Genomic DNA, 25,670 nt, shown 5'->3' with positions numbered 1-25,670 from the left:
TATTATTGAATTCCCAAATATTTGGGGATTTTTCAGTTCTCTTTCTATTGGAGATTTTCAGCTTAATTTCATTGTGATATAAGAATATATTTTATTTGATTTCTAATACCTTAAATTTATTGATTACTATTTTATAACACACAGGACATGGTGTGCCTTTCTGAATTTTATGTAAACTTGAATAGAATGTGTACTCTATTCTTTTGGGATAGAGTATTTTAGAATTCCAATAAGATCAGGTTGATTGACAGCGCCATTCTGGTCAACTATATCCTCATTGAATTTCTGCCTGCTTCATCTATCAAGCCCTGACATAAGTGTTTGGAAGTTTCCAATTATATAGTAGTGAATTTTATCAGTTTCTCCTTGAGTTATATCAGTTTTGGTGTCACATATTTAGATTTCTGTTAAATGCTTACATATTTAGAATTGCTATGTCTTCTTGGAGTTTGTCCCTCTATATTGCTGATAATTTTCTATCTTCTGAAATGAACTTTATGTAAAATTAATATAACTATTGCAGATTCCCATTGATTAGTTGGTATAGTGCATCTCTAATTGTATCTGGGTGTTCATAATCAAAAGTGGCTTTTTTACAGACAATATATGGTGGAGTCTTGTTTCTTTATTCAGTTTGACACTTTTTCTTTTAATTGGCATATTTAGACTAGTCACATTGAAAGTGATTATTGGTAGAGTTGGAGTAGTATTTGTTGTATTTATAGCTGCTTTCTCTATTTTGCCTTTGTTCTTTACGCATTTTCCCATTTCTCTGGTTATATGAGATTTTATATGATTTCGTTTTATTGCCTCTCTTAGAATATCAGCTATCCTCCTTTATCAGATGTTTAGTGGTTGCCCTAGAGTTTGCAATGTACATCATAAGAATATAAGAACATCCTCAAATAATACTCTACCCTTTCATGTGTAGGGCAGGTACCCTATGATAGTTTCATTAATTTCACTTTTTTCTTTGCTATAATCACCCAATATATGTTACTGTTACCACTCCAAACACATGGTTATCTTTTATATCAGGAATAAGACAAAGAAAAGATGGCATTTCACTTTCATTTCTTCTCCAGTGCTCTCCTTTTCTATATATATATATATATATCCAGGTTTCTGACCTACATCATTTTTCTTCTCCTTGAAGAACTTGTTTGAACATTTGCTCAGAGCAGGTTGCTGGTGACAAATTCCCTTTGTTTTTGTTTATATGAGAAACTCTATTTCTGCTTCACTTTTGAAGAATCATTTCACTGTTTTAGTCAGCTTTTGCATCACTTGTGACTAAAATACCCAACAAGGAACAATTTAGAGGAGGAAAAATTTATTTTTGCTCACATTTTCAGAGGTTCAGTCCATGATCATCTGACTCCATAGTGCTGGGCTCAAGCTGAGTCAGAACATGAGGGCAGAAGGTGGCAGAGGAAAGCAGCTCAGAACATGACAGCCAGGAAAGAGAGAGAGAGAGAGAGAGAGAGAGAGAGAGAGAGAGAGAGAGAGAGAGCTCTTCATTTCACCAGGTACAAAATATAAACCCCAAAGGCATGCCCCTAGTTGACCCACCTATGTTCACATATCACTGGGTTAATTCATATCAGTGGATTCATCTACTGATTGGTCTACAACTCTCACAATCCAACTGTTCCACCTTTGACATTCCTGCAAATTGTCTCCCACATGAGCTTTTGGAGGACACACCATATCAAACCAAGATACACTGGATAGAGGATTATAGGCTGGTAGATTTTTCTTTCAACATTTCAAAATTTTACTCAACTCTCTCTCTAGCACATTTTAGGAGAAGTCCACTAAGATTCTTATCTTTGCTCCTCTAGGAATAAGATTATATATTTCTTTGAACACCATCTCTTTGGCTTTGATTTTCAGCAATTTGAAAGATTCTAGGTGTAGATTTTGGGTATTTGCCTTGTTTGATGTTCTCCGAACTCCCTGTATCTATTACTTTAGAAAAGTTTTCCGTCACTATTACTCGAAGTCTTTCCTCAACTCTGTTCTATTTTGCTTCTCCTCCACCTATTCCAATTGCGTATGTTTATCTTTTGTAATTGCCCTGTTGTTCTTAAAATTTCTGTTTCAGTTTTTCTTTTCTCTTTGCAATTTTGCCCGAGAAGTTTCTTCTGACCTCTCTGCACTAATATTCTCCTCAGTCATGTGCAGGGTACTGGTGAGCCCATCAAATGTGTTAAGCATTTATCTTAGTGGTTTTGATTTCCAGTCTTTCTTTTTTTTTCTTATTTATCATTTCCATCATCAGCTTACATCATCTATCTTTAATATTCTTGTTCAGCTATAACCTCTATAACCCTTAGCATCTCTATCACAGTTGTTTCAAGTTCCCTATCTGAATTCCTACAGCCTCATCATCTGAGGATCTCATTCTAATGCTTGCTTTATGTCCTTAGACTTTGTTTCTTCTTCTCTTTTAGTATGTATGTCTTATAATTATTTTTGATTGAAAGCTAGACATAGTGTACTGAATAATAGGAACTGAGGTAAATAGGCCATTTATTTGGTGACATTTTGTGCTCATCTGACTAGAAGTTTGGTCAGATTAGCACAAAATCTTTAGTGTTTTCAGTTGCCAAAGAGGCCGGAAACTTTCAGATTCCTATAATGTCTTTATGTTCATTTCTTGCCCAGAAGGAATTTGTGTCTTCAACTCTTTCAGCTGTAATTCTCTAGAGTTGTGTGGAGGCTTTTTGGTTTAGTGGCACAGTAGAGAGGAAGGAAGGATTCTGTGGTCTGTGATTAGATCATGGTGTTGAGTGAGCCTGCATTGCTGGGGTGTGACTTTCACTGCTGTTTCCTACTTTTCCACCACCCCTAGCACCTTGCATGAGACAAGAGCCTGGAGTAGGAGAAACGCCTTCCCCCTCGAGGGACAAGGCTCTGCTGAATCCTTGTCCTTGCAGAGTAGGTTTCTGTTCTGGAGAATGGTTGCTCTTTTCACAATGGTTACCTTTCTCCAACCCCTGCCTGAGCCATGAGGGTATCTTCATTGGCTCTTCAGCAAGAGAAGCTAGTAAGGTTCCTGGAGGATGCCTGAGGGCCGGGGCTCTCTAGGGCTCTGTCCCAGGAGTTTCTCACTCTCACACTGATTTACCAGCAATTTATCAGCATTACCAATAGGTGTTCCTACCAGTTGATGGCTCCTGTTGCTTCTGCTTCAGGGGAACAGAGCTGTCCCATGACCCTGGATTCACCTCTTTCTCCAGGATTCGTGGTGGCAGTGTGCCCTGCCTACTCAGTTCCCTGGTGGGGATGTAAAAGTTGCTGGTTTTCTATTTGTTCCTGTTATAAGGCTGGAAGTCACAACTTCCAAGCTCTTCACATGTTGGAGCTGAAACCAGAAGTCTCTTTCAGCACTTTAAAGATCCCTCTCACTTTCTTCTGACCTCTATGGCTTCTGGCAGGAATCCAACCATTATTATTTACATGTGATGTATCATTTTTCTCTGGCTGCTTTCAAAAAATTTTGGTATTCAGTTTTTAGCTATCTGGTTTGTATCCACTCAGGTCTGTTTTGTTTGTATAAATTGTTGGTAAATCAGTGTGAGAGTGAGAAATTTCTGGAGGATACAGCCTCCAGGACTCTTTAATAATGTCAGTGCTCTATAAAAACTAAAAGTCAGAGAACCAGTATAGATTATAAGAATCTAAAGAAACATGACAAGAACATGGAGCATGTGATCCTTGATCATATGCTGTATATTTTAAAAATCCTGCTAAAATGGATTTAGGAAATTTTGAATATAAGTATTATATACCTGATTATAGTTTCATATCAATACCAAATTTCCTCAAAGGGATATTACTATGGTGGTACTAGAGAATTTCCTACTTGTAGCAAAATATTAAAATTGATGAATTTAGCTTAATAATATATGGATGTCATACTAATCTTCATATTTGCCTGACATATTGCTGAGAGCCATAGCTACATAAGAATGACGCATGGCAATTTCCTTGTCAGCCTACCCCATGTTGCTTAGAGGGAGGACTCTTCATTGTGGAAATGGGCTTGCCTTAGACCCAGGTCATTTGCAGTGACATTGCATGAATGTTTGAGTAAGGTGACCCTGCTCAAGGACCAGAGGGGATCCAGGTTTAGGGCAGATCAGGGTTTAGGGCGGATGAGGGTTTAGGGCGATCCAGGTTTAGGGCAGTTCCAGGTTTAAGGTGTATCCTGCTGGGAATAGGGCGTATCCTGCTGCCTCCAGGCGCCCACTCCTTGAGTTCCCATTGAGTTCTCCGGGGGATTCAGAGAGTATTTTGGGATGCAGAGCCCAGTGGAGGTGTGAATTTTCCCAGAACGTGTATGTAGAGTGCCAGTGAGAATTCGGGAATAAAGAATTGCTGTTTGAATCTACAAGGCTATGAGTGGCTTGTGATTTTGTGCCCAGCCAAACTGCGGCAACATATCATACACACATAGAAAATTATACAGATTATGGTGCACATCATTTTACTATTCTTGAAATTTTCCTATAGAAGAGAATATTTTAAAATAACATTTTAGTGGAAAAAGAAAAGCAGTGTTGACAGGCAAAGTTCTACATAGTCTGAGTTAGTTGCACATACCTAAGCACACAGGCTCTAAAACTAACATTGCTTCTACCAGGTAGCTCTTCTACTTGGGGCAGTGCTCTGAGGTCAAGGTAAATTGCTTTGCCTCTTACTAGCCCTTGCCTCAAGCCTCAAAAATCTCTGGGAAGTAAAACAGTGAAACATCACAGGTCCACTATGTCTTGTGGAAGCTTTCTACCATAGACAGAATTCTCCATAGCCAAGGAGAGGAGTTACACCTAGGATTGTTTACCACATGGAGATTTTCTTAGCCAGGTGTGTGTCCCTCCTGCACCCCACTGCCCTACCTGAGGGACAGGGCTGGCAAATTTGCAGAAGTCAGGGAGCTCAAAAGCAATCCTGATTTCTTCCTTTTGAAAATTCACATGTTGGAAGTTCTCTGGTGGGCTGAGATGACCAAGTGTGGGGTCAGCTGGCAGGAAAGCACTCCAAGTCACTCCTTCCACCTCCCTACAAGGTCCCCTGGAGAGGCCAGGAGAAGCAGCATATGCAGTCAGAAAACAAAAGGACCCCAGTCTTCCCTAAGTGTGGGCTCCCTGCACTGGTTGGCGTGAAAGACTGAGGGGAAGCAGGGGGTCTCCTCAGGCAGGACCCTGTGGGTTTCTTCCTTCCCTTCTTTTGCCAGCACCAAGCTCCTAAAGGCAGAGAGCTGGAGAGAATTCTTGGGCAAATCCAGTGGGAAGTCTTGAAAGAAACAAGACTTCCTGTGAACTTGCCTGTGGGGTGGCTAGGGATTGGTTAGAAGACTACAAATAGTCATATTTATCTTCCAAGCTGGTGAAGCAAGTTTTAGTGTAGCAGGGCTCAAAGTCATTTTCAAAGTCAAATGTTATCAGTCCATTCCCCATCTGCCAAACATACACCCATGCACTCAAATCAAGCACATATGTTCAAATGCTCAGTTGCCTGTCTCTCCCCTCTCCCATCTCTTCATGCTTTGCCTTCCTCCCAGGTGGACAGGCTGTGGAAGTACTGACTGTGCCCAGTGAAAGACAGGAAGACGAGTCTCAAAGAACCTGGAGCTTGCTCTAATAACTTGGCTTCTCCTTCAAAGAGCCTTCTAAACTCCCTCCACTCCTTTTCTCCCACTCAATGAAGAACAGTAGAGTTCAGATTTTGCATAAAATTCTTGTTCTATTAAAAAAAAATCTGTCCACTCTTATTCGTAAAGCAATCCAAGAGAAGGATTATGTATTTGATTGAATTGGTTGTTTTTTTTTTATCAGGTCTCTGAGACAGGACAAACATTTTAAATGAAATCACACATTCAAATTTTTTTGTATAGGCCAGTTTCACCTGGAAAAGTCAGTATGCTACTAATAATATTTTCTTCCAACTTCAAAGTGGTGAAGTATTTAGAGGCCAGTACCCAGAGTTGTGAATTCTGCCCTCAATTTCATGATTACATTGTTTCATTTGAGCTTCTTTATTGCAATGTAAATATATGTATTTCAAAATAAAAGATAATCCATCCAACAGTCTATCACAGACAACAGCAAACTTGTATAATTTTACTCTTGACAACATCTCTATGGAACCGATTAGAAAGGGTTTATGTTTACCCTGGGAAGAATATCAATTAAAAGTCAAATGTTCTCAAAACTCTTTACACTTATGTTGGAGCTAAATAGCACAAGAGCTACCAGAATTCTTCCTGCTACTAATATCATGGTTTCATTGTAAGACCAGGCACAGTATGTAGAAATAAATTTCACTAGCAAAGGTAGGTCCCTCTCTAACAATATATATATATATATATATATATATATATATATATATATATATATATATTTCAACATAGAAGATAATCCTAGAAGAAGATAATGCCTGCATTCCAGCTATGGTGCTGCCCTGAGCAGCAGAGTGATAGAAGGGGATCTTGTCACTGCCCAAAACTTTTCCCATGCCAGGCTCCATCAAACAGAACCCTGAGGGCAGCATATGTGGCCTGGATGTATCAAAGGACCTTTCACATGCCCTAGTGCCCACATTGCTCCTCCCACTGCCCACCCAAGACCTTCCACTGTCCCTATTATAACATCTTTGTGGACATGAGTGTTCCACCTCCCTGTCCACTCACCAACCCATCCCTGGACACCTGGTCAGGACCAGGAAACTCACAGCATAAGTGGGCCACAGGTGGGTATGAGACCATCTTCCCAGTCTGCTAAAAGTGGCTCCCAGCCACTCTTGCTCACTTCCATCTGTTATGCCTCCAGTTCTGCACCTGTCCTGGGAGGCTGGCCTTGCTTGCACAGGTGCTGACATGCAAAGGGCATCCCCTCTGTGCTGAGCCTGGTGGAGTCAGGGGGAGGAAAGGCAGTGACTGTGCCCTCCCCTGGCTTGCTGATACTAGATTCCCAGCCCTTTTTGCTGACTGCTGCCCGGTACTGGGGATCTTTGCCCGTCTTGGTCTGGGTGTCCCAGTTGGAGGGTTTCCTGGGTTCTGAGTGCATTTCTCTGATGTGCCCACCCTGCTCGGGTTCATAAGTGCAGGCGGCTGGTTGGGCAAGGGTGTTTTTTTTCATCCTCATCCAGTATCTGAGAAAACAGAGGCCTAGTTTTTATGTCCTGCTCCAAGTGACACCAGACAGGTCTTGTCTCTAAAAACCTCGCTCAGAACAGATGACCTGATGTGCTATGGGGCTATGTGCCCTAACCATGGAAACGCCAGGTTGTCCTTGAGAACCTGTGTGTAGGGCCAAGAGCAGGCAGCCTAGAGGGCTGAGTTGGGGAAGACCTGAGCATTTGGGGGAAAGGAAGTCAGGTCAGATGGACCCTTGAGGTCTGCCTCCTCTGTGGGCAGGTGAGCAACAGCTTGGGGTATCTGAACATCTGGCTGTTCCTGCTGCTACTTATGTCCCTTTGACTGTACCTGGGTGCCTTGCTGCTGATGTGCGTCTTCTTCCTTGTGGCCACCACAGTGATGTCATTATCCTTGGACAAAGCCATGGCTAGCCACACAGTCTCAAGGGCCCACACTGGGAATAGCATTCCTACAGAGTATTTATACATTCACCAATTGAAGGATTGTTCATTGTATCTAGTTTTTCCACAGTGTTTTAGTTTTGTTTTGTTTGTACCAGGGATTGAACCCAGAGGTGCTTAACCACTGAGCTGCATCTCTGATCCATCTGCCCCCTTTATTTTTCTTAAAGGTTTTTTTTTTTTTCCTTTTGAGTCAGGGTCTCATTGAATTGCTTAGAACCTTGCTAATTTGCTGAGGCTGGCTTTGAACTTGCAATCCTCCAGTCTTAGCCTCCCAAGTGGCTAGAACTTAGGCACGGGCCACTGTGCCTAGCTAGTTTTTCACAGCTATAAAGAAAGCTGCTACAAACATTGGTGTACAGGCATGAGAACCTAAGTTTTCATTTCTCTTGAGTCAATTCTTAGGGGTGGCATTGCTGAGTCATAAGGTAACTGTAGGTGGAACTCTGTAGAAAATTGCCAAATTTGTCTTTCAAAATCACTGCACCATTCCTAATTTCTACCAGCAAAGTATGAAAATTCCAGTTGCTCCACATCCTCACCAACATTTCACGCTGTCATTTGTTCTTGTTTTGTTTTCTCTTTTTATTGAAGCCTTTATAATAAATGAGTAGTGGCATCTCATTTAAGCTCCAGGTCATGTTTTCCTAATGAGCAATGATGTTGAGCTTATTTTCATGTCTTCTTGCCCATTGGTAGGTCTTTGGCAAAGTGTTGTCTCCAATCTACTTCTCTTTTAAAAAATTTTGTTTTCTTTCCTTACTAAGTTATAAGAGTTGTGTACACTGGGTTGAGATGTATGTTTTCGAAACATTTTCTTGCAATCTGTGGCTTTTCATTCAATTTTCTTCATAGCATCTTTCAAAGAACAGAAGTTCTTAGTGGTGTTGTTTTTCCAGTTCTGGAGATTGAATCGAGGTGCTCTGCCACAGAGTGTTGTTATTTATTCTACTTGGAAAATCATGTCCTCTGTGAGGAACAGTTTTATTTCCTTCTTTCCAACATGTGTGTTTTTATTTCTTTTTCTTCTTAGTGTTGACTAGGAATGATAGGAGTGGGCATCTCTGCCGTGAGATTCCTTTAGTATGGCAATCACATGATTAAAGGCTCTTTCAGGAAGACTGGTGGGCAGCATCACTGGGGGAGGTGAAGCTGCAGACCCTGAGTCAACTGAAAAGACAGAAGAGCCTGTCTGCTCATCACCTCCCATCCTTTTATTCAGCACCCCACCACTGCCATATGTGGTTCCCTCCCCCCTGTGACTCCTGTGCTTGGCCCTTATTCCTCAGCCCTGTGGTCTGCCTGTCTTCTCCTCTCTCCAGCTTCTAGTATCCTCATTGAGTTTTCCTGGCAGCCTGTTCCCTCCCTCCATCCAGTGGTTCTTCCAGCCCCAGGTCAGACCATAGGCCCTTCCTCCTCTGCTCATAATGAGGCCCTCCATGTCCAGGATCACTATTCTCAAGGGACCTAAATGTGGTCTGCCCTCTGGGGTTCCCCAGTCAGGGCTCCTTTCCATTCTTGGCAGCACGATCTCAGGCAGTGATCCCATGCTCCACCTTCACTCTCTTTCTACTCTGCCCCCTGACTGCAACTCCTCCTGGAGTCCCTTGCTTGGTGGTTGGTGGCAAGGACTCTGGAGCCAGACCTCATAAGTCCAAATCACAGCTCTAGAACTAAGCAGCAGGGAGACCTTGGGTAGCTACTTAGCCCCTGGTCACTCAACTTCCCTATCTGTAAAACAGGGATTGTGGGATAATTCATGTAAACCACATAGAACAGTGGCTGTACCAGAAAGTGCCCTGTGTGTTGAATATAGACCACAATAAACGTTGATGAGGATGTGGGGGGAAAGGTACACTCATATACTGCTGGTGGGACTGCAAATTGGTGTAACCAATCTGGAAAGCAGTATGGAGATTCCTTAGAAAACTTTGAATGGAACCACCATTTGACCCAACTATCCCTCTCCTAGGTCTATACCCAAATGACTTAAAATCAGCATATTGCAGAGACACAGCCACATCCATGTATACAGAAGCTCAATTCACAATAACTAAACTGTGGAAACAGCCTGGATGCCCGTGAATAGACGAATGGATAGAGAAACTGTGGTATATATATCTAATGGAATATTACTACTCAGCATTAAAGAAAATAAAATTATGTGCAGGTAAATGAATGGAGTTAGAGAATATCATGCTACGTGAAGTAAGCCAATCCTCAAAAACCAAAGGCTGAATGTTCTCTCTGATAATAAAAAATGAAGGAACTTTGATGAGGCAAAGGGGAGGCAGAGGTGAGGAGGGTGCATGGGGATAGGAAAGATGGTGGAATGAGATGGACATCATTACCCTAAGTACATGTATGAATGCACATATGGTGTGATGCTACATCGGGTACAAACATCGAAATGTAAAGTTGTGCTACAGTTGTGTACAATGAATTAAAATGCATTGTGCTTTCATATATACCTAATTAAAAACAAAACAAAACAAAAAAAGAAAATCTAAGGCCAGCATGGTCTGCTCCAAAGCTCAATAGACCCCGTAGTTATGATTCTAGTACCACCCGTGACCTTTTTCCATGACCCAATGCATGTCATCCCTTCTTCTTCTGCTAAAACAGAAATCCACATAAAATTTGAAGGTAGACTGTGACTCCAACATCATTGCATTCTCAGTAGAAACACAATTGACCAAGAGAAATCTGAAAAAAATGTTCAACATTACTAATCCTTAGAGAAATGCAAATTAGAATCATAATGAGATACTCTCCCACACCTATTAGAATGGCTATTATCAAAAAGACCAAAGAACCAGTGGCACATGCCTTCATCCCAGTAACTCAGGAGGCTGAGGTTGGAGGATTATAAATTCAAAGTAAACCTCAGCAACTTAGTGAGACCAGATCTCAGAATAAAACTTAAAAAGGTCTGCAGTTGTGTATTGGGGTAATGTACCCCTGGGTTGAACCCAGGGGTACATTACCCCAATACAATAATAATAAATAAAATAAAAAGAAAGACAAAAGATATTAAGTACTGGTCTGGTTGTGGAGAAACTAGAATTCTTGTACAATGTTTGGTGGAATTAAAATTAGTCTAGTCATTAGGGAAATCAATATGGGAAGTTTCTTTAAAAATTGAAAATAGATCTCAGTTGGTAGAGTGCTTGCCATGCATGGGTTCAATCCCCAGAAACAACAACAACAACAACAAAAAACAATTACCCTACAGTCCAGACATCCAACTACTTGGTATATAACCAAAGGAAATGGCATCAGTGTATTAATAGATATCTGCGCCCCATGTTCATTGCAGTAATATTCTCAGAACCTAGAAATGGGAAAAGCTGTGTCTATCAGTGGATGAGTTGATACAGAAAATGTGGTTTAGTAATATAAGGGGACACCATTTAGTCTTTAAATAAAATTAGGAAGTCCTGTCATTTGTGGCATTGAATGAGGCCAAACGACATTTTACTGGAGGAAATAAGCCAGGCATAGGACAACTATCACATGATCTCACCTACATGTGGAATCTATAAAAGTTGAACTCATAGAAACAGAGAGCAGAATGGTGACTGCCAGGGGCCCAGGAGTGGCTGGGAAGGGGATGGGGGAGATTCTGGTCCCAGGAGGCCAAATTGCCCTTAGATGAGGGGGATGAGTTTAAGGGATCTATTGTACAATAAGAAGACTACAGTTAATAATAGCATACAACAGAATGAGTACAGTTGATAATGTTATATACACTGGAAAATGACTCAGAGAGTAGATTTTAAGGGTTCTCAACACAAAAAAAGAATATGAAATAATATATACACGTTTCAAAATATGTTTTATGCCATAAATATGTACAAATTATTATCATTATGTTATCATCATCATCATCATCAGGGATTGTACCGAGGGTTGCTTAACCACTGAGTCACATCCCCAGCCCATTTTATGTTTTATGTTGAGACAGAAGTATATCATAAAGCCCACCCTGGAAGTGAGGGAAACTGGGAAGATATTTAGTTGGTAGATTGCTACCTCCTCCCCAAACTGGAGCTCTGTTACAACAAAAAGGAAGAAGTGGAGCTAGGAAAAGTGAGGATCACTGCCTACTTCCATTAGCACTGGGCCTGTAAGGGGGATAACTAACCATCATCAAACTTCTCCCCATAAACCATATGACATGGTCTCTGTATTAGCTGCTTTCTGTTGCTCTAAAAAAATACACAAGAATGGATACTTTATAAAGAGATGAGGTTTATTTAGCACAGAATCCAACATTTGGCAGCCCCTGAGACTGATCATTGGTGAGAGTGATCACAACATGGTGAATGGCATCATGGTAGGAAGACATGCAAGGGGTCGAAACTGAATGGCCAGCAACTGGGGAGGATGAGTCTTGTTCTCTTTATGACACCCCCTCTCACAGGAACTAACAGGGACCCATGAGAAGTTCATTACTCCCTTCTAAGGGCCTCATCCCCAGTGGCCAAATTACCTCCCACTAGGCCCCACCTCTTGCAGGTTCTACCCCCTCAACTGTGCCGCACCCAGGGCCTAGCCTCCAGCCTATGAACCTTTGGGGGATAAACTACATCCATCCTCACAAGCTCCAACAAAGCCACATTGTAAGAGCAGGATATCCCCGTCCAGAAGTGTGTATGTGAGGCCAGGGGAAGGTTGATATCAGTGGGCACAGGAAGCAGCCAGAGCCCCCATTCCGGAACTCTCTGATGTCACACTTGTAGTCATGGTACTCTGGGTGCCAAGCCAGGAGAAGGAGCGGTTGGCTCTCATTTGTTTGAGAGCAGGCATCGCAGCAGCATGACTGTTCCAAACGATTTATTGTCCCCACCCCGACCCCCAGCCAGATCCTGGCTATTCTCAAGCCTCTGGGCTTGTTTCACAGTGGCAGCCCTGGTGTCTCTAAGTGCTGTCTTCTTTACGTTTCCGTGAGTCTCCAGGCCAGCTGTCGGGTCTCACCAAGAGACAGAAGGGAAATAGACAGTGAGAGTGTAGAGGCAGGGAGATGGAGGGAGGCCGGGAGGGGAAGGAGGATATTTAGTGAGAAGCACAGAGATGTGGGGAGCCTGAGGATTTGGGGGGACTATGGGAGGCTGGTAATGCTGGTGATATTTGGTGGAGGGAATGGGGTCTGTCTCTAGCCTGGATATTCAGATCTGTCCTTAAGGTGTATGGGTCTGACCTCAGGTGAGCCAGGCCTCATGGGGGCTCCGGGTTGCCCCCGACTAGAACTGAGTCTGGCTCTGATTTCAGAGGCCGAGCACTGGCGCAAGATGGAGAGTGGGCCTACCCAGTGGTCTCCGGACTTCTCTGCCTCCTGAGTTTATACAGCCTCATTGGCATGAACTTTTCGGACCCAGGAATCTTGCACAGAGGTAAGGCCTCAGACTCCTGGGAGAGGGAGGTGGCACCCCAAGGCTGGTGCCTACAGGGGTCATTTGTAAAGGGCTGACCCCACCTGTGGCCTCAGGATCCCTTCTTACCCTGTCATTATTACTTGGGCCCTGGCACTTCATTTCCCAAACCACTGAAGTGTGAAAAACAGAATCCTGGAGGTTTTCCAGTTGCTTTAGAAGGGAGGACAGGGCAAGAGAGGCAGCAGGCTCTTCCAACCACGCAGTTCCCCCTTCCTCCTTCCCATTTCACACTCGACTCCAAGCACTGATCACTATTCCACAGGGGAAGCTCCATGTGAAGCTCCTGTGCTGGACAGCCCTTCTCTCTGACTGCAGCCCATCTGAGTGGTCAGCTTGCTCAACAGGGACCGGGGTTCCCCTGCCCTCCTCCTCCCCACCTTCTTGATGCCCAATGAAGCTATGGGGTTGCCCCGAGCATCACAGTGATCAAAGGGCCTCCTCCACTGCCCACACCTCTCCCCCTGCCAGGCGCCTTCGAGCAGTACCCTGAGACTATATACAATGCACGAGTGAATGGCAGGTTGTACCACATGCCGTGGTGTCCCACGTGCTGTTTTCACCGCCCGCCCCGAACCTTCCACTGCACAAGGTGTGATATCTGTGTGGAGGTGAGTGCTCCTCCTGCCTGTCCACTCACCAACCTATCTCCGTGCACCTGGCCAGGACCAGGAACCTCACATCATGTGTGGGCCAGGTGGGGGTATCAGACCATGTTCCCAGAGTGCTTCAAGTGGCTGTTAGCCACTGTTGGTCACTTATATATGTCATCACCTCTGTGTCTGCACCTGTCCAGGGAGGCTGGCCTTGCTTGCACAGGTGTGACATACAACGGGCATCCCCTCTGTGCGGAGCTTGATGGAGTCGGGGGAGGAAAGGCAGTGACTGTCCCCTCCCCTGGCTTGCTGATACTAGATCCCCATCCCTTTAGGCTGACTGCTGCTCTGTCCTGGGGATCTTTGCCCGTCTTGGTCTGGGTGTCCCAGTTGGAGGGTTTCCTGGGTTCTGAGTGCGTTTCTCTGATGTGCCCACCCTGCTCTGGTTCACAAGTGCAGACAGCCGGTAGTGGAAGAGCATTTTTTCATCCTTTCCAGTACTTGAGGAAATGGAGGCTCAGAGTTTTGATGTCCTGGTCCACGTGACACCAGGCAGGTCTTGTCTCTAAAGAGCTCACTCAGGACAGGTGACCTGATGAGCCATGGGGTCCTAACTGTGCTGTCACCATGGAAATGCCAGGTTCTCGCTGAGATGGGAACCCTTATGTAAGGTCAAGAGCAGGCAGCCTAGAGGGCTGCGTAGGGGAGGCCTCAGGATTAGGGGGTGATGGAGGCCAATCCAGAAGGACCCTCAGACCTGTCTCCTCTCCCCTAGGAGTTTGACCACCATTGCAGGTGGGTGAATAACTGCGTGGGGCACCGAAACACCCGGCTCTACCTGCTACTCCTCATGTCCCTGTGCCTGTATCTGGGTACCGTGCTGGCCACCTGTGTGGTTTTCATCATACACAGGAGGAACATGGCGTTTTTGGACAAAATCATGACGTATCCACACAGTCCCAAGGGCCCACACTGGGAAGAGCTGGTGTGGTGGGGAGGGAGGGGCAAACAGCCCAGTAGGGTCAGGGTGGCAGAGGAGGGGCTGATGTGGGCGGGGCTAGAGGGAGAAGTCACTTGGTAGCACCTGTGAGGGACAGGTGGAAGGCCAGTGGAGTCAGGGACATGGGTGGGGTAGGATGCCTGTGGAGTTAAGAATCTAGGGGCCCACAGAGAAGGATACTGAAAGTTGAAAAGGGACAGGTGAAAGGACATGTGGTGGAGGGAGGTTTCCCTTGGTTGTACTGGACTAACTGTCCAGTCCATGGAGGGAGAGACATGAGCGGTGCTACCTGGGGCAGGAGGGAGCGAAGGAGGGAGCAGTGGGGTCCAAAGCAGGGCCAGGGAGGAGCTCTTCCGTGGCTTCCCTTCTTAGCCTGTGCACAGCATCCTAGTGGCTGTACCCGCTGGGGCCCTCCTGGTCCCGCTCATCCTGCAATTGTTCATCAAGGCAGTGGCGGTAGGCACCGCCAGGCGACCCTATGAGGAGAAGGTAAGTGATGAGTGCGTGTGCCCTTGGCTGTGTGGAGGCATCTTGCACCTCTTCAATTAGACACTTTGTGCACTTTCTCCACTGCCCTTGGCCCTGATGGTACCTCATGAGTCCTTCCAGACCCACCTCTGAAGATGCAGCTCAGATATTTCTATACCCTGGAGCTTGGGTCCATTCTGCCTCCTCGGTGCATTGCATTGAAAGCCTACTGTGTGCTGGGTGTTCTAGGTGGCGGTTATTTGAGGGATGGGTGTAGGGGTGAGTAAGTACATCATGCACTAGTGTTGATAAGCAACCTGCCATCAGAATAACACCTGGAGACACCAGGAACACTCTGAGCAAGGGGCCAGTCCTGAGTGGTGTAGCCGAATGGAAGAGACTGGGAGTTTGGCGAAGCCCATGCTGTAGAGGAGAACATGCCACTCTCTGTGTCCTAGGTGTGCTTTTGGAGAGGCAGACAGGAGGGCATTGACTGTGCGTGGTACAATTTTGTAGAAAGGCACAGAAATCTGAAAGTAGGGTGTTAACAGAATGATGAAGAAATGGATCCTAGTTCAAACACAAGGTGAAGTGGGCAATGAGGTTGACCCCATGGGGGTCAAGATTAGAAAGGCCCAGAAAGCCAAGCATGGAATTTTGTTTGGAAGAACTGGAAACCTGGGAGCCATGAAAAATTCTGTAAAAATGTCATTCATTGAGGGGTAATTAGAAACAGTAAATTCACCCTTTTTCATCTATAGTTAGGGATTTTGACAAATGACATTGTGTACTCTCTATCAAGATCAAGGTTAACCAGTTTCACTACCCCAGAAAATCCTTTCATCTCTTGTCATTTTCTCTCCCTGAGTCCTTGTGGTTTTTCTCTTTCCGGAATCATGCATAAATGGTGTTGTGGGCTTTCTAGTCTGGCTTCATTCACTGAGCAGGATGCATTTGAGATTCATCTATGTAGTTGCTCACATCAGTAGTTTATTGTCTTTTGTTTTTGTGTAGTAGTGTATTTCCCTACAGACTATTTGTACATTCACCAATTGAAGGATTTTTACTTTGCATCTAGGTTTTGGCAGATTTTTTTTTTCTGTTTGTACCAGGGATTGAACCCAGAGGTGATTAACCACTGAGCGACAATCCCAGCCTCACCAACCCCAACCCCCAGCACCCTTATGTTTTCTTTTTGAAAAATTTTTAAAATTTTGAGAAAGGGTCTTACTAAGTTGCTTAAGGCTTTCCTAAGTTACTGAGGCTTTGATCTTTTCACCCACTTGCCTTAGCCTGCCAAGCCATTAAAGTCATGGGGAACTGTGCCCAGCCAGTTTCAGGCAGTTATAAATAAAGCTGCTACAACAACCATTGATGCAGACATGTGGACATAAGTTTTCATTTCTGTTGGGTAAATTGTTAAGGGTGGCATTGCTGAGTCATAAGATAAACATATGGGACGTTTTAGAAAACAACTCTACTGTTTCTATTTTGTACCAGCAATGAATGAGAATTCCAGTTGCTCCACATCCTCACTAGCATTTGACACTGTCATTGGTCACTATTCTTTTTTGTTTTCAAATTGTAGCCTGTCTAATAAATGAGTAGTGGTATATCACTAGGGCTTCACTCTGTATTTTCCTAATGACTAATGATGTTGAGCATATTTTCGTGTCTTATAAGCCATGGGTATATTGATGGTGAAGTGTTTGCTCCACTGGGCCACTTTCCATTATAACAGAGTATTTGCTACTTAAAGCTCATGAAGTTGGGGTGAAACTCAACCTGTTCTGGAAGGAGGAGTGGTCGAGGTTGATGGATGGACTCAGGGGAAAGAGAAAGTAGATTAAGGGAGAGGAGAAGCCAGTCAGAGTCCTGGGAAGGACATGACCTTTGAGCTTGACCTTTCCTGCTTTGTGTACTGAAGGTCTTCAGCTCAGATTTTTTTGGAAAACCTGATTTTTGACTAGGGAAATATGTCTGGGCATCCCCTGCTGCCACTGGTCTCTCAGATAGTGAAACTCAATGAAGGTAGATTTTTAGAAAAATCGAGAGGTAAGAGAGTCAAGTGGGAGTGGGGTGGTGACATGATCTTTGGATCAGTTGAGCAGAACAGCACAAGACAGACCTTAAAAGGTACCTGGAATGATGAGGTGAGAGGACAGGTGAGGCCAAAGGACACAGAGCAAGGATCCTGAGAAGGGAAGCACTAGGGGATGAGGAGCCCTGAGAAGGCAGGAGAGGTGGGTGCTGGGTCAGCACTGTCTGGGGACAGCTGCTCACAAGTGGGTTGAGGGAGGTCACGCTTCCTGGGAGTCTGGGAAGGCAGGAGGCCCGGGGTCACTCTTGGGCACCCCTGTACCTAGAGCCTGGCCACAGGCCCAGGTTGAGCCCTGGATTGACTGACCAACTTAGCCAGGGTCCCTGGGAGATGGCCGTGCCCAGTCCTGCTGATTCTGAGCTCCTCTTCCCCTCCTCATCCCCCTCCAGTATGACAAGGCATTCAATGTGGGCTGCCCGAGAAATTGTTACATCATACTCTGTGCACCCTTGGGACCTAAGTAAGTTGGTAAACCAAGGGCTCAAGTGGTGGACCCTGGGGCTGGTTGGGGGGGGAGTTGATGCTGGGTCTAGTTCCCTGGTCCCTGTCCCCAGCTCCCAGCCTTAACACTCCTGTTCCTTTCCTTTGGGGTTTTCCCCAGGGAACTCTGGGAGTTTCTGGGAATTTCACTCTTCCTTGGTGTTGTAGGTTCTTGCCCCAAGAAATGTGCTCGAGGGGAATGGCAGCCTAGATAAGGCTCCTGGATGAGAGCCCTGGGCTCTGTCTTTCCCAGCTGAGGGTGAGAGTGGTCAGGGAGACCAGGCCAAGGTGGGTAGTGACTCCTTGCATTTGGCCTGTTGCTTCCCAGGTACATGTCCGAGGCGGTCTGCATTCAGGTGGACCAGGGGACCAACTGGGGGCCAAAAGAACTCCTTAAAGACCTCCTTTGGCCCAAGTGCACCACTCAGGCCCCCCCAAGGAGTGGCAAGGCTGCACCTGTACAGAAGGTACGGAGTATTGGGTGAGCTTTGAACCTTGGGGGTCTGTGGTTGCACATGTGCTGGGAGAAGCCCCGGATGTATGGCTGGCCCTAAAGCTGAAGCACTTGGAGCATAAGGAGTGGGATTATGGACCTGGAGGGTGCAGGGTCCAGGTCACAGGGCTTCAGAGCACACCCAGGTGTCCCTGGATAGAGAAAGAGAAAAGACTAAAACACACTTTCTGGTTGGCTTTGTGCCAATCCTTACTTTTTTGGTCCCCAGTTTCCTCATCTATTAATGAGGACTGAAACTAGTCCAGTAGTTTATGTTTTAAAGAAAATTCTGTTTCTTTTATATGTGTGTGTGTATGTGTGTTGTTTGTGTGTATGTGTGTATGTATGTACATGTATAAATATCAGTTGTAGATGGACACATATATTTATTTTATTTGTTTATTTTTATGTGGTGCCATGGATTGAACCTAGTTCCTCATGCATGCTAGGCAAGCACTCTACCCCAGAGCCACAACCCCAGCACTCCAGATTCTTTATTTATGGAAATTTTTGACATACAATGTGAAACATTTGTGTGGAGCATTAGGTGTACAGTGGGGTGGGTAACCCACAGTGCCCCCCATGGTCCCTTGCTGTGATGTGGTGCCAGCTCTCTCCCTTGTCCTGCCTCTAGGCATCCAGGGAGTTGACTGTGAGCTGTGGGGTGGAGGATAGGGAGATCCCTCACGTACTGACTCTGATTTTAGCTTCTCATCAGCCCAGTGGTGCATTGGGAGGCTTCCAAGGGAGGCTTGGCCTCCTATTCCCCTTCACACCCAGCAATGCCAGGACAAGCAGCAGAAGTTCATCCCCTGACCCCCATGTGGGGGGTCTCTTGTTCCTGAGTCCTCACTCCCCTGTTGAGAGTGCCAAGACCCCCATGTCTGTTATATACACATATTTTGTGCTGCTTCCTATGGCAGCTGTGCCTATGTGTCCTAGGTTCAGGGAAGTGTGGGTGGAGGCTCTGAGGGGCTGGGACAGAGCCCTGCTGGGAGGGGAGGATCCTTGCTCTCTGGAGACTCAAGCTCATGAACCAACACTGCCTGACTCTTTGCCCTTGGGCAAGACATTCAGCATGTCTCTCATCCTTCAAATGTGGCAACAGTAATAATCACAGTCACTGACCTGGCTGGCTTCCTGGCAAGGGCTTCAGATGGACAATACCCACCAGCGTGGCTAATACCAAGTGTGCCGGAAAGGATTCCATATAATAGTAAGGGAACTTGTTTATTATGAGTCCTAATAGGGAAGTAGATTACTCAGAAATTACAAAGTTTCAGTTAAACATGAGTAAGTTTTGGAGATATAATGGTCAATAAGGTTGTTCCAGTTAATTTACTGCACACTTGAAAACTGATAATATAGTTGGGTACAGCGGTGCCCATCTATAAGCCCAGCTACTCAAGAAACTGAGGCAGGAGGATCACAAGTCAAGGATCAGTAACTTAAAGAGAATTATTTTCTGTATCAAAGAAAAGTTTTGGGGATGTAGGTCAATGGTAACACACCCCTGAATTCAATCCTCAGATGTGGAAAAGGAAAGAAAAATTGACCATCAGTTTTGTGGGTTTTCTGTTTGTTTGAGGTGGAGTTCCCAGTATGTTGGCCAGGCCAGTCTTGAACTTCTGAGGTCAAGCAAACCTCCTATGTCAGTGTGCTGAGTCCTGGAAGGCAGGTGTGCACCACTGGACTGGCTAGAAAAGGGATTGTAAACTGGGTTTGGCGACACATGACTAATTCCAGCAACTCAGGAACTGAGGAACATTTAGGCCAGCCTCTGCAATTAGCAAGACTGTATCTCAAAATAAGAAGAGCTAGGGAAAAAGCCAAGTGGTAGGATGTTTTTAGGCTCAACCCCCCAGTGCTGGGGGAAAATGTGTGTATACACACACACACACACACACACACACACACACACACACACACATACACACTCTCTCTTTCTCTCTCACACACACACACATAGATATAAAGATATACACACACACACACATATATATTTTATTATATAGGAGGATTAGGAGATTTTAGATTTCTGCTTTGGGGCTAGTATGAATAAGCATGAAAACTCATGTCCTTGAGCATGCTAGGCAAGAGCTCTACCATTGAGCCACACCAGAGACCTTACATTTAAATTTGGGTTATTTTCTCACTGTTAGTTATTAGAGTACCCCAATTTTATCTCTTTTTTTTCCATTTTTTTGGGGTGAGGGGGCTTCCTCTGATGCTCAGACTGGTCTCAAATTTGTGGGCTGCAGTGACTCTCCTGCTCCTGATTTCTGAGCAGGGGGGATTACAGGTGCATGCCACCACACTTGGCTGTACAATCTCATATTGATAAGACATTTTACATGGGATAGGAATCCCAGAATAAAAAAGAGCAATTTAAGATGACTGGGCATAGTGATGTCTGCCTATCATCCCAGTAGCTCAGGAGGCTGAGGCAAAAGGATCATAAGTTTGAGACCAGCCTGGGCAGTTTTAGCAAGACCCTATCTCAAAGTAAAAAGGGCTGGGAATGTAGCTCAGTGGTATAATGCTCCTGGCTTCAATACCTAGTACTTCCAAAAACGATTTAAAGAATAAAAACATTAGGGCTAGGGATGTGGCTCACTGTTACAGTGCTTTCCCAGCAGGCATGAAGCCCTGGGTTAGAGCCTTAGCACTATATAAAAATAAATAAAATAAAGGTATTGTGTCCATCTACAACTAATATATTTTTTTAAATAAACATGAAAGCTGGGCTTTGTGGCACATGCCTGTATTTCCAGCTACTCTGCAGACTGATACATAAAGATCACTTGAGTCCATGAGTTTGAGATAAGCCTGGGGAAAATGGTGAGACTGTAAATCCTGAATAATAATGGTACTAATGATCATAATAATAATGATAATAACTTGTGTAGCCCTGTAATAATAACTTGTGTACCCCTATAATCCCAGAGGCTCCACGTAGTGGTAGGATGATCACAGGTTTGATGCACGTGTTGGGGTCTTAACAAGACTCTTGTCCCAAATTTGCAAAAGGGTAGAGGACTGGGGATGAAGCTCAGTGTTAAAGCATCCTTGGATTCAGTCCCCAGTCCAGCAGATGGGGGAGGAAAAAAGCCAATTTGACTCCATAACATTAAGACCTTGGAACTAAAGGTAACTTGTGGTAATGTTTAGAAGGTGCTTACCAGCTTGATGCCCTGGGTTTAATCCCAAATACCAAACAGCAAAAGAATAAAATAAAATAAAATAAAATAAAAGTAAATAAAATAGAAACCCTTTATGTGTATATCCCAAATCACAAATGAATATCTTACTTTTTCAAATACATACATTTTGACTCAGAAATGTAATATTTAGCATGTGTGTCCTTGGGGAACCAGAGAGCAGCACATATTATGGGTTTTGTCCCATTATTTAGCTAGCAAAATGTTTTAAAAAATCAACTCAAATATCATTAGTAGTAAATTGGTTAAAAATATGGCATGACCATGTAATGTACTCCAAGATTATTTGAAATGAATTTAGGGGAAAGAAACTGTAATGTTTTCCTGGGTTCAGTGGAGCATGATTGTAATCCCAGCAGCTTGTGAGACTGATTTAGGAGGTTTGCAAGTCCAAAGCCAGACTCAGCAACTAAGCGAGGAACTAAGCAATTTAGTGAGACCCTGTCTCAAAAAATAAAAAGGCTGAGGGTATGGCTGAGTGGTTGAGTGTCCCTGAATTTAATCCCTGGTACTCCTCCTCCTCCCCACCAAAAAAGATCTGAAATAGTAAACACTGTATAAAGTGGGTTCTTGGTTTCAAAACCCTACATTTGTATTTCCTGAATTCCTGAGGTTGGAATGAGCCTGCCATCCTGTGTTCTCTGTCTAAAACCTAGAGAAGAACCAGACATAAGAAAGGATCCTTCTTTCTGTCTGCTGTCTCCTGACTTTTGCTCTTGGCTTAAGCCTTTTCAATTAGGAGCTACTCTGGTAGGTGAAGAACAAGGGGAAATTCAGGTTTGCCACTTCTGTCCCTCTCCCCAAACAAACCCAGCACTCCATTCCCATTCCTCTGTTTGGATCTTTCCTGTTGATTTACAAAATAAATATGGAAAAGTAGAGTATTAGAAAATGAGACCATTTAGATTTTAGTCAAATCTAAAATTATGTGTATGGGTTTGTTTTATGTATGGGGATGTTTATCTCTGAAAATGGATAGTATTAGAGCAATTCAAACCACAACTCATGTCTGAATTTCTCTTTGTTAGGGCATGGCAGAGCAGGGGGCTCAGTTGCCACAAACCTTCAGGGTCCTCAAAGGAAGGCCAACGGAGCATCCTCTAGCTGTGCGGGGTGTCAACAAGTATTATAATGCCAGCACCTTGAAGAAGAAAAATGTCAGATTTCCTCCTACTGGTGAGACCTCAGACAGTGCTAAAAGACTGAATCCCATGGAAACTTGTGAAGCACTGATAGATAAAAAGATCATTTCTGGAAAAATAAAAGGATAAACTTTATTGTTCCTATTTCTCCTACATAAATACCCTTTTTGTCAACTGTCTGGATGGCTCTTGAACATCATCTGGAGATTGAGGATTTCATTGATCTCATAATTTTGTTAGAACTGGAATTGGATCTGTTACATAGTTTTCCATATTTCTTATACATTATAATTCAACATGTTAGTGGGATTCACAGTTGTTCCATGTTGTTACATTTACTTGGGTTTTTTTTTTCTCCTCACGGGTTTAAATGTTTTTTAGTTGAGAAGGAAAAATTGTTGATTTCTAGAAATGTTTATGCTAGAGATATGTTTATTGTCAGTGGCCTAGAAGGAATTTTTGCTTTATAAATGCATAGACCTTGAAATAAAAAGTATTTTCTATTCAAAAATTATAAAAATAAACATCTTACCTCAAAAAATTTATTCTTCAGAATTAGAATCTAAGTGGGTAAGAAGTAAAATATACTGGATTTTTAACAACAGTTTGTGTAAGGCAGCATTGGAATGAAGTCCACGAGTTGCAGTTGGTTGACTGATCCCTGATATGTCTTTGGAGATTTAGTTAGACTCCCCTTCTCCTCGCTGGTTCTGCTGCTTTCTATTCTTTGCACTGAACTTTAAAAGATGCAACATCATTTCTCTCATTTCTCTCTGTGCAGATTTTGCCCATTACAACCCCAAGATATATAATTTTTATTTAATATACTTTCCATCTCTAAAGTCATTATACAGATTTAAAAATAATCTAAGTATGCAAAAATCATATGTGGTTGGATTAATTGTATTTAATATGTTTACATCATCACAGAGAGAAAGGCTATGTTCAAAATAGAAATAGAATTCTTTGCAACTAATACTGATCTTGACTTTTTCTATAAATAACTTATCTGGTATCCTTAGGAAAAGCTTGTACTTTTACCTAGAACTTCTGAGTCAACTAGTAAGTTGCATTTTACAAAGAAACAAACCATGTCAAAAAGAATTCTTTTCCCACTTGCCATGTTTGGTGGCTTTATATCCCCTTGCTTCTTGATACTCAAGAATATTTGTCATATCACCTTTAGTGCTTAAGAAAGTATCTTAAACAAGGAATGTATTATTTTAATACAGCTTGGGTGGGTATGGGTTTCATTACACTTTGGTGGGGGCAGGGTACCGGGGGTTGAACCCAGGAGCACTCAACCCCTGAACCACATTCCCAGCTCTATTTTGCGTGTTATGTAGAGGCAGGGTCGCATTGAGTTTCTAAGCACCTAGCTAAATTGCTGAGGCTGGCTTTGAACTCAAGATCCTCCTGTCTTTGCCACTTAGGCCGATTGGATTACAGGCATGGAAATACCAGGCCAGGGATCCATTACATTTTAATAACTTCATTGAAGTATAATTTACATACCATGAAATCCAATTATTTGAAAGATCAATTCAGGTTTTACAAAATGTATTTTTAAGGTTTCCTTGAGATTATAGAGTTAGTAGCTGAGTTTTATTAAATTATTATTTTTGTTACGATTACTGTCATATTTCTAGAGAAGTAATTCTACTTAAAATGAAATCGGTTTTAACACATTTCAGATGCTCCTCATTTATATTATTTATTATATTATAGAAAAGTTTTCTGTGGTACATTGTTAACATTCCTTTCCCTTTCACTTTCAGAGAAGGATTCCTTCCCTTCTGGAACACCAACAGTAAGTTGATGATGTATCTCTTATAGTTCTTGCTCTAATTAATGTTTCCAAAAGAAATCTGTTTCTCATTTTTTAAATTTCTAAAATAAGAGGTAGGGCTGGGGTTGTGGCTTAGTGGTAGTGTGCTTGCCTGGCATGCATGAGGCACTGGGTTCCATTCTCAGCACCACATACAAATAAATAAAATAAGGGTTCATCAACACCTTTAAAAAAATGTTTAAAAAAATAAAATAAGAGGTATAGAAATGTTTAATGTTTCTAAATAGCACTCCAGAATATTTATCATAATGTTTATTTACTTTTCCATATTTCAGAAAATCATCTTTAATTTTAATTGAATATATTGGAACCAGTGAGGATTAATCATTTAAAAATTAGCTATGGAAAAAATAACTTTGTAAAGTTTGTTTAAAAAAAGAGACCTGGTCACCTTTTAATCTTTGACTTTTCCTGGCTTGTCTTCCTTTGCTCCTGAACACAGCTGAACACCAATGGACCGGAAACATCAGCAATAGTAATGGAGGCAGATGATGGTGATGGAGAGTTGCAGCCTTTCACTGCCCCACAACATCGCCATACAAGACCAGTGAGTGCCTAATGACCTGGTGTGCACATCTGTACATGTGTGTTTGAAAAACAGCTGTTTGCATTTGACTTTCAGAGATAATTTCAAAGAGGCTTCAACTTTAACATATTTTACTATGAGAAGATTAATTTAAGATTAGAGTTTTTACCTAAAGAGTACTCATCAAAAACCACTTTTTTGAATAATAAAAATCAATGGCTTCTTTTAAAATTAGAATACTTAACTCACTAGGTTTTTTCTTTCCATGTTTTGCCCCCCTTTCCAGAGAGATCATCTATTGCTGTGTTTTTTCTCTGTTTCATAATGTGGATAACTCTTCTACATAAAACTTAAATGTTTCTTCTTCCCCATCTTATGTACTTCATTTCTCCTTTTTAGACATTTCTCTCAAAGCATTGATGGCATTCTAAAGACAGTTGAGAGTGAAATTCCTCACCTGCTGAGGGAGAATTTCAGCAGTAATGAGCTCAGGTGAAGCCAGGGACAGGAGTACTAAGGGGGATGGACTGTGATGTGGTGGCTCTGAGGACCGCCATTGGATTCCCATCTCATGACAGATAGCTATGTTTTCTATATTCCTTACACCTGGCTCTTTGAAGTGAAAGGGAGAGTATGCAATATATTTGTGTAAAATGTTATGAGACTGGATTAATGATAGATTATTGTAGTGGAAACTACCACAGTGAAACATAAAGATAGAAATGAAAACAACTTTTAAATGCAATAGCATCAG

The 25,670-nt window shown here is 43.1% G+C and overlaps 1 protein-coding gene across 4 annotated transcripts in view; it reads left to right on the top strand.

The window, feature by feature from the left end:
- Positions 1 to 25,670, top strand: part of LOC144376144 (palmitoyltransferase ZDHHC19-like) — a 75,311-nt gene that overhangs the window by 36,271 nt on the left and 13,370 nt on the right. For 3 of the 4 annotated variants that reach the window (XM_078042663.1, XM_078042664.1, XM_078042665.1), the window contains 10 exons: positions 9,578 to 9,775; positions 12,880 to 13,001; positions 13,512 to 13,651; positions 14,412 to 14,581; positions 15,020 to 15,125; positions 17,595 to 17,665; positions 18,014 to 18,152; positions 22,428 to 22,575; positions 24,320 to 24,351; positions 24,833 to 24,937. In XM_078042663.1, coding sequence (XP_077898789.1) covers positions 9,681 to 9,775; positions 12,880 to 13,001; positions 13,512 to 13,651; positions 14,412 to 14,581; positions 15,020 to 15,125; positions 17,595 to 17,665; positions 18,014 to 18,152; positions 22,428 to 22,575; positions 24,320 to 24,351; positions 24,833 to 24,937 — 1,128 coding nt within the window. In that variant the 5' untranslated portion in view covers positions 9,578 to 9,680. The remainder of the gene's footprint in view (positions 1 to 9,577; positions 9,776 to 12,879; positions 13,002 to 13,511; positions 13,652 to 14,411; positions 14,582 to 15,019; positions 15,126 to 17,594; positions 17,666 to 18,013; positions 18,153 to 22,427; positions 22,576 to 24,319; positions 24,352 to 24,832; positions 24,938 to 25,670) is intronic. The other variant, XM_078042666.1, reaches the window with a different exon arrangement.

The sequence above is a fragment of the Ictidomys tridecemlineatus genome, chromosome 3, assembly GCF_052094955.1.
Source record: "Ictidomys tridecemlineatus isolate mIctTri1 chromosome 3, mIctTri1.hap1, whole genome shotgun sequence".
NCBI lineage: Eukaryota > Metazoa > Chordata > Mammalia > Rodentia > Sciuridae > Ictidomys > Ictidomys tridecemlineatus.
This window is presented reverse-complemented; position numbering and strand designations above follow the sequence as displayed.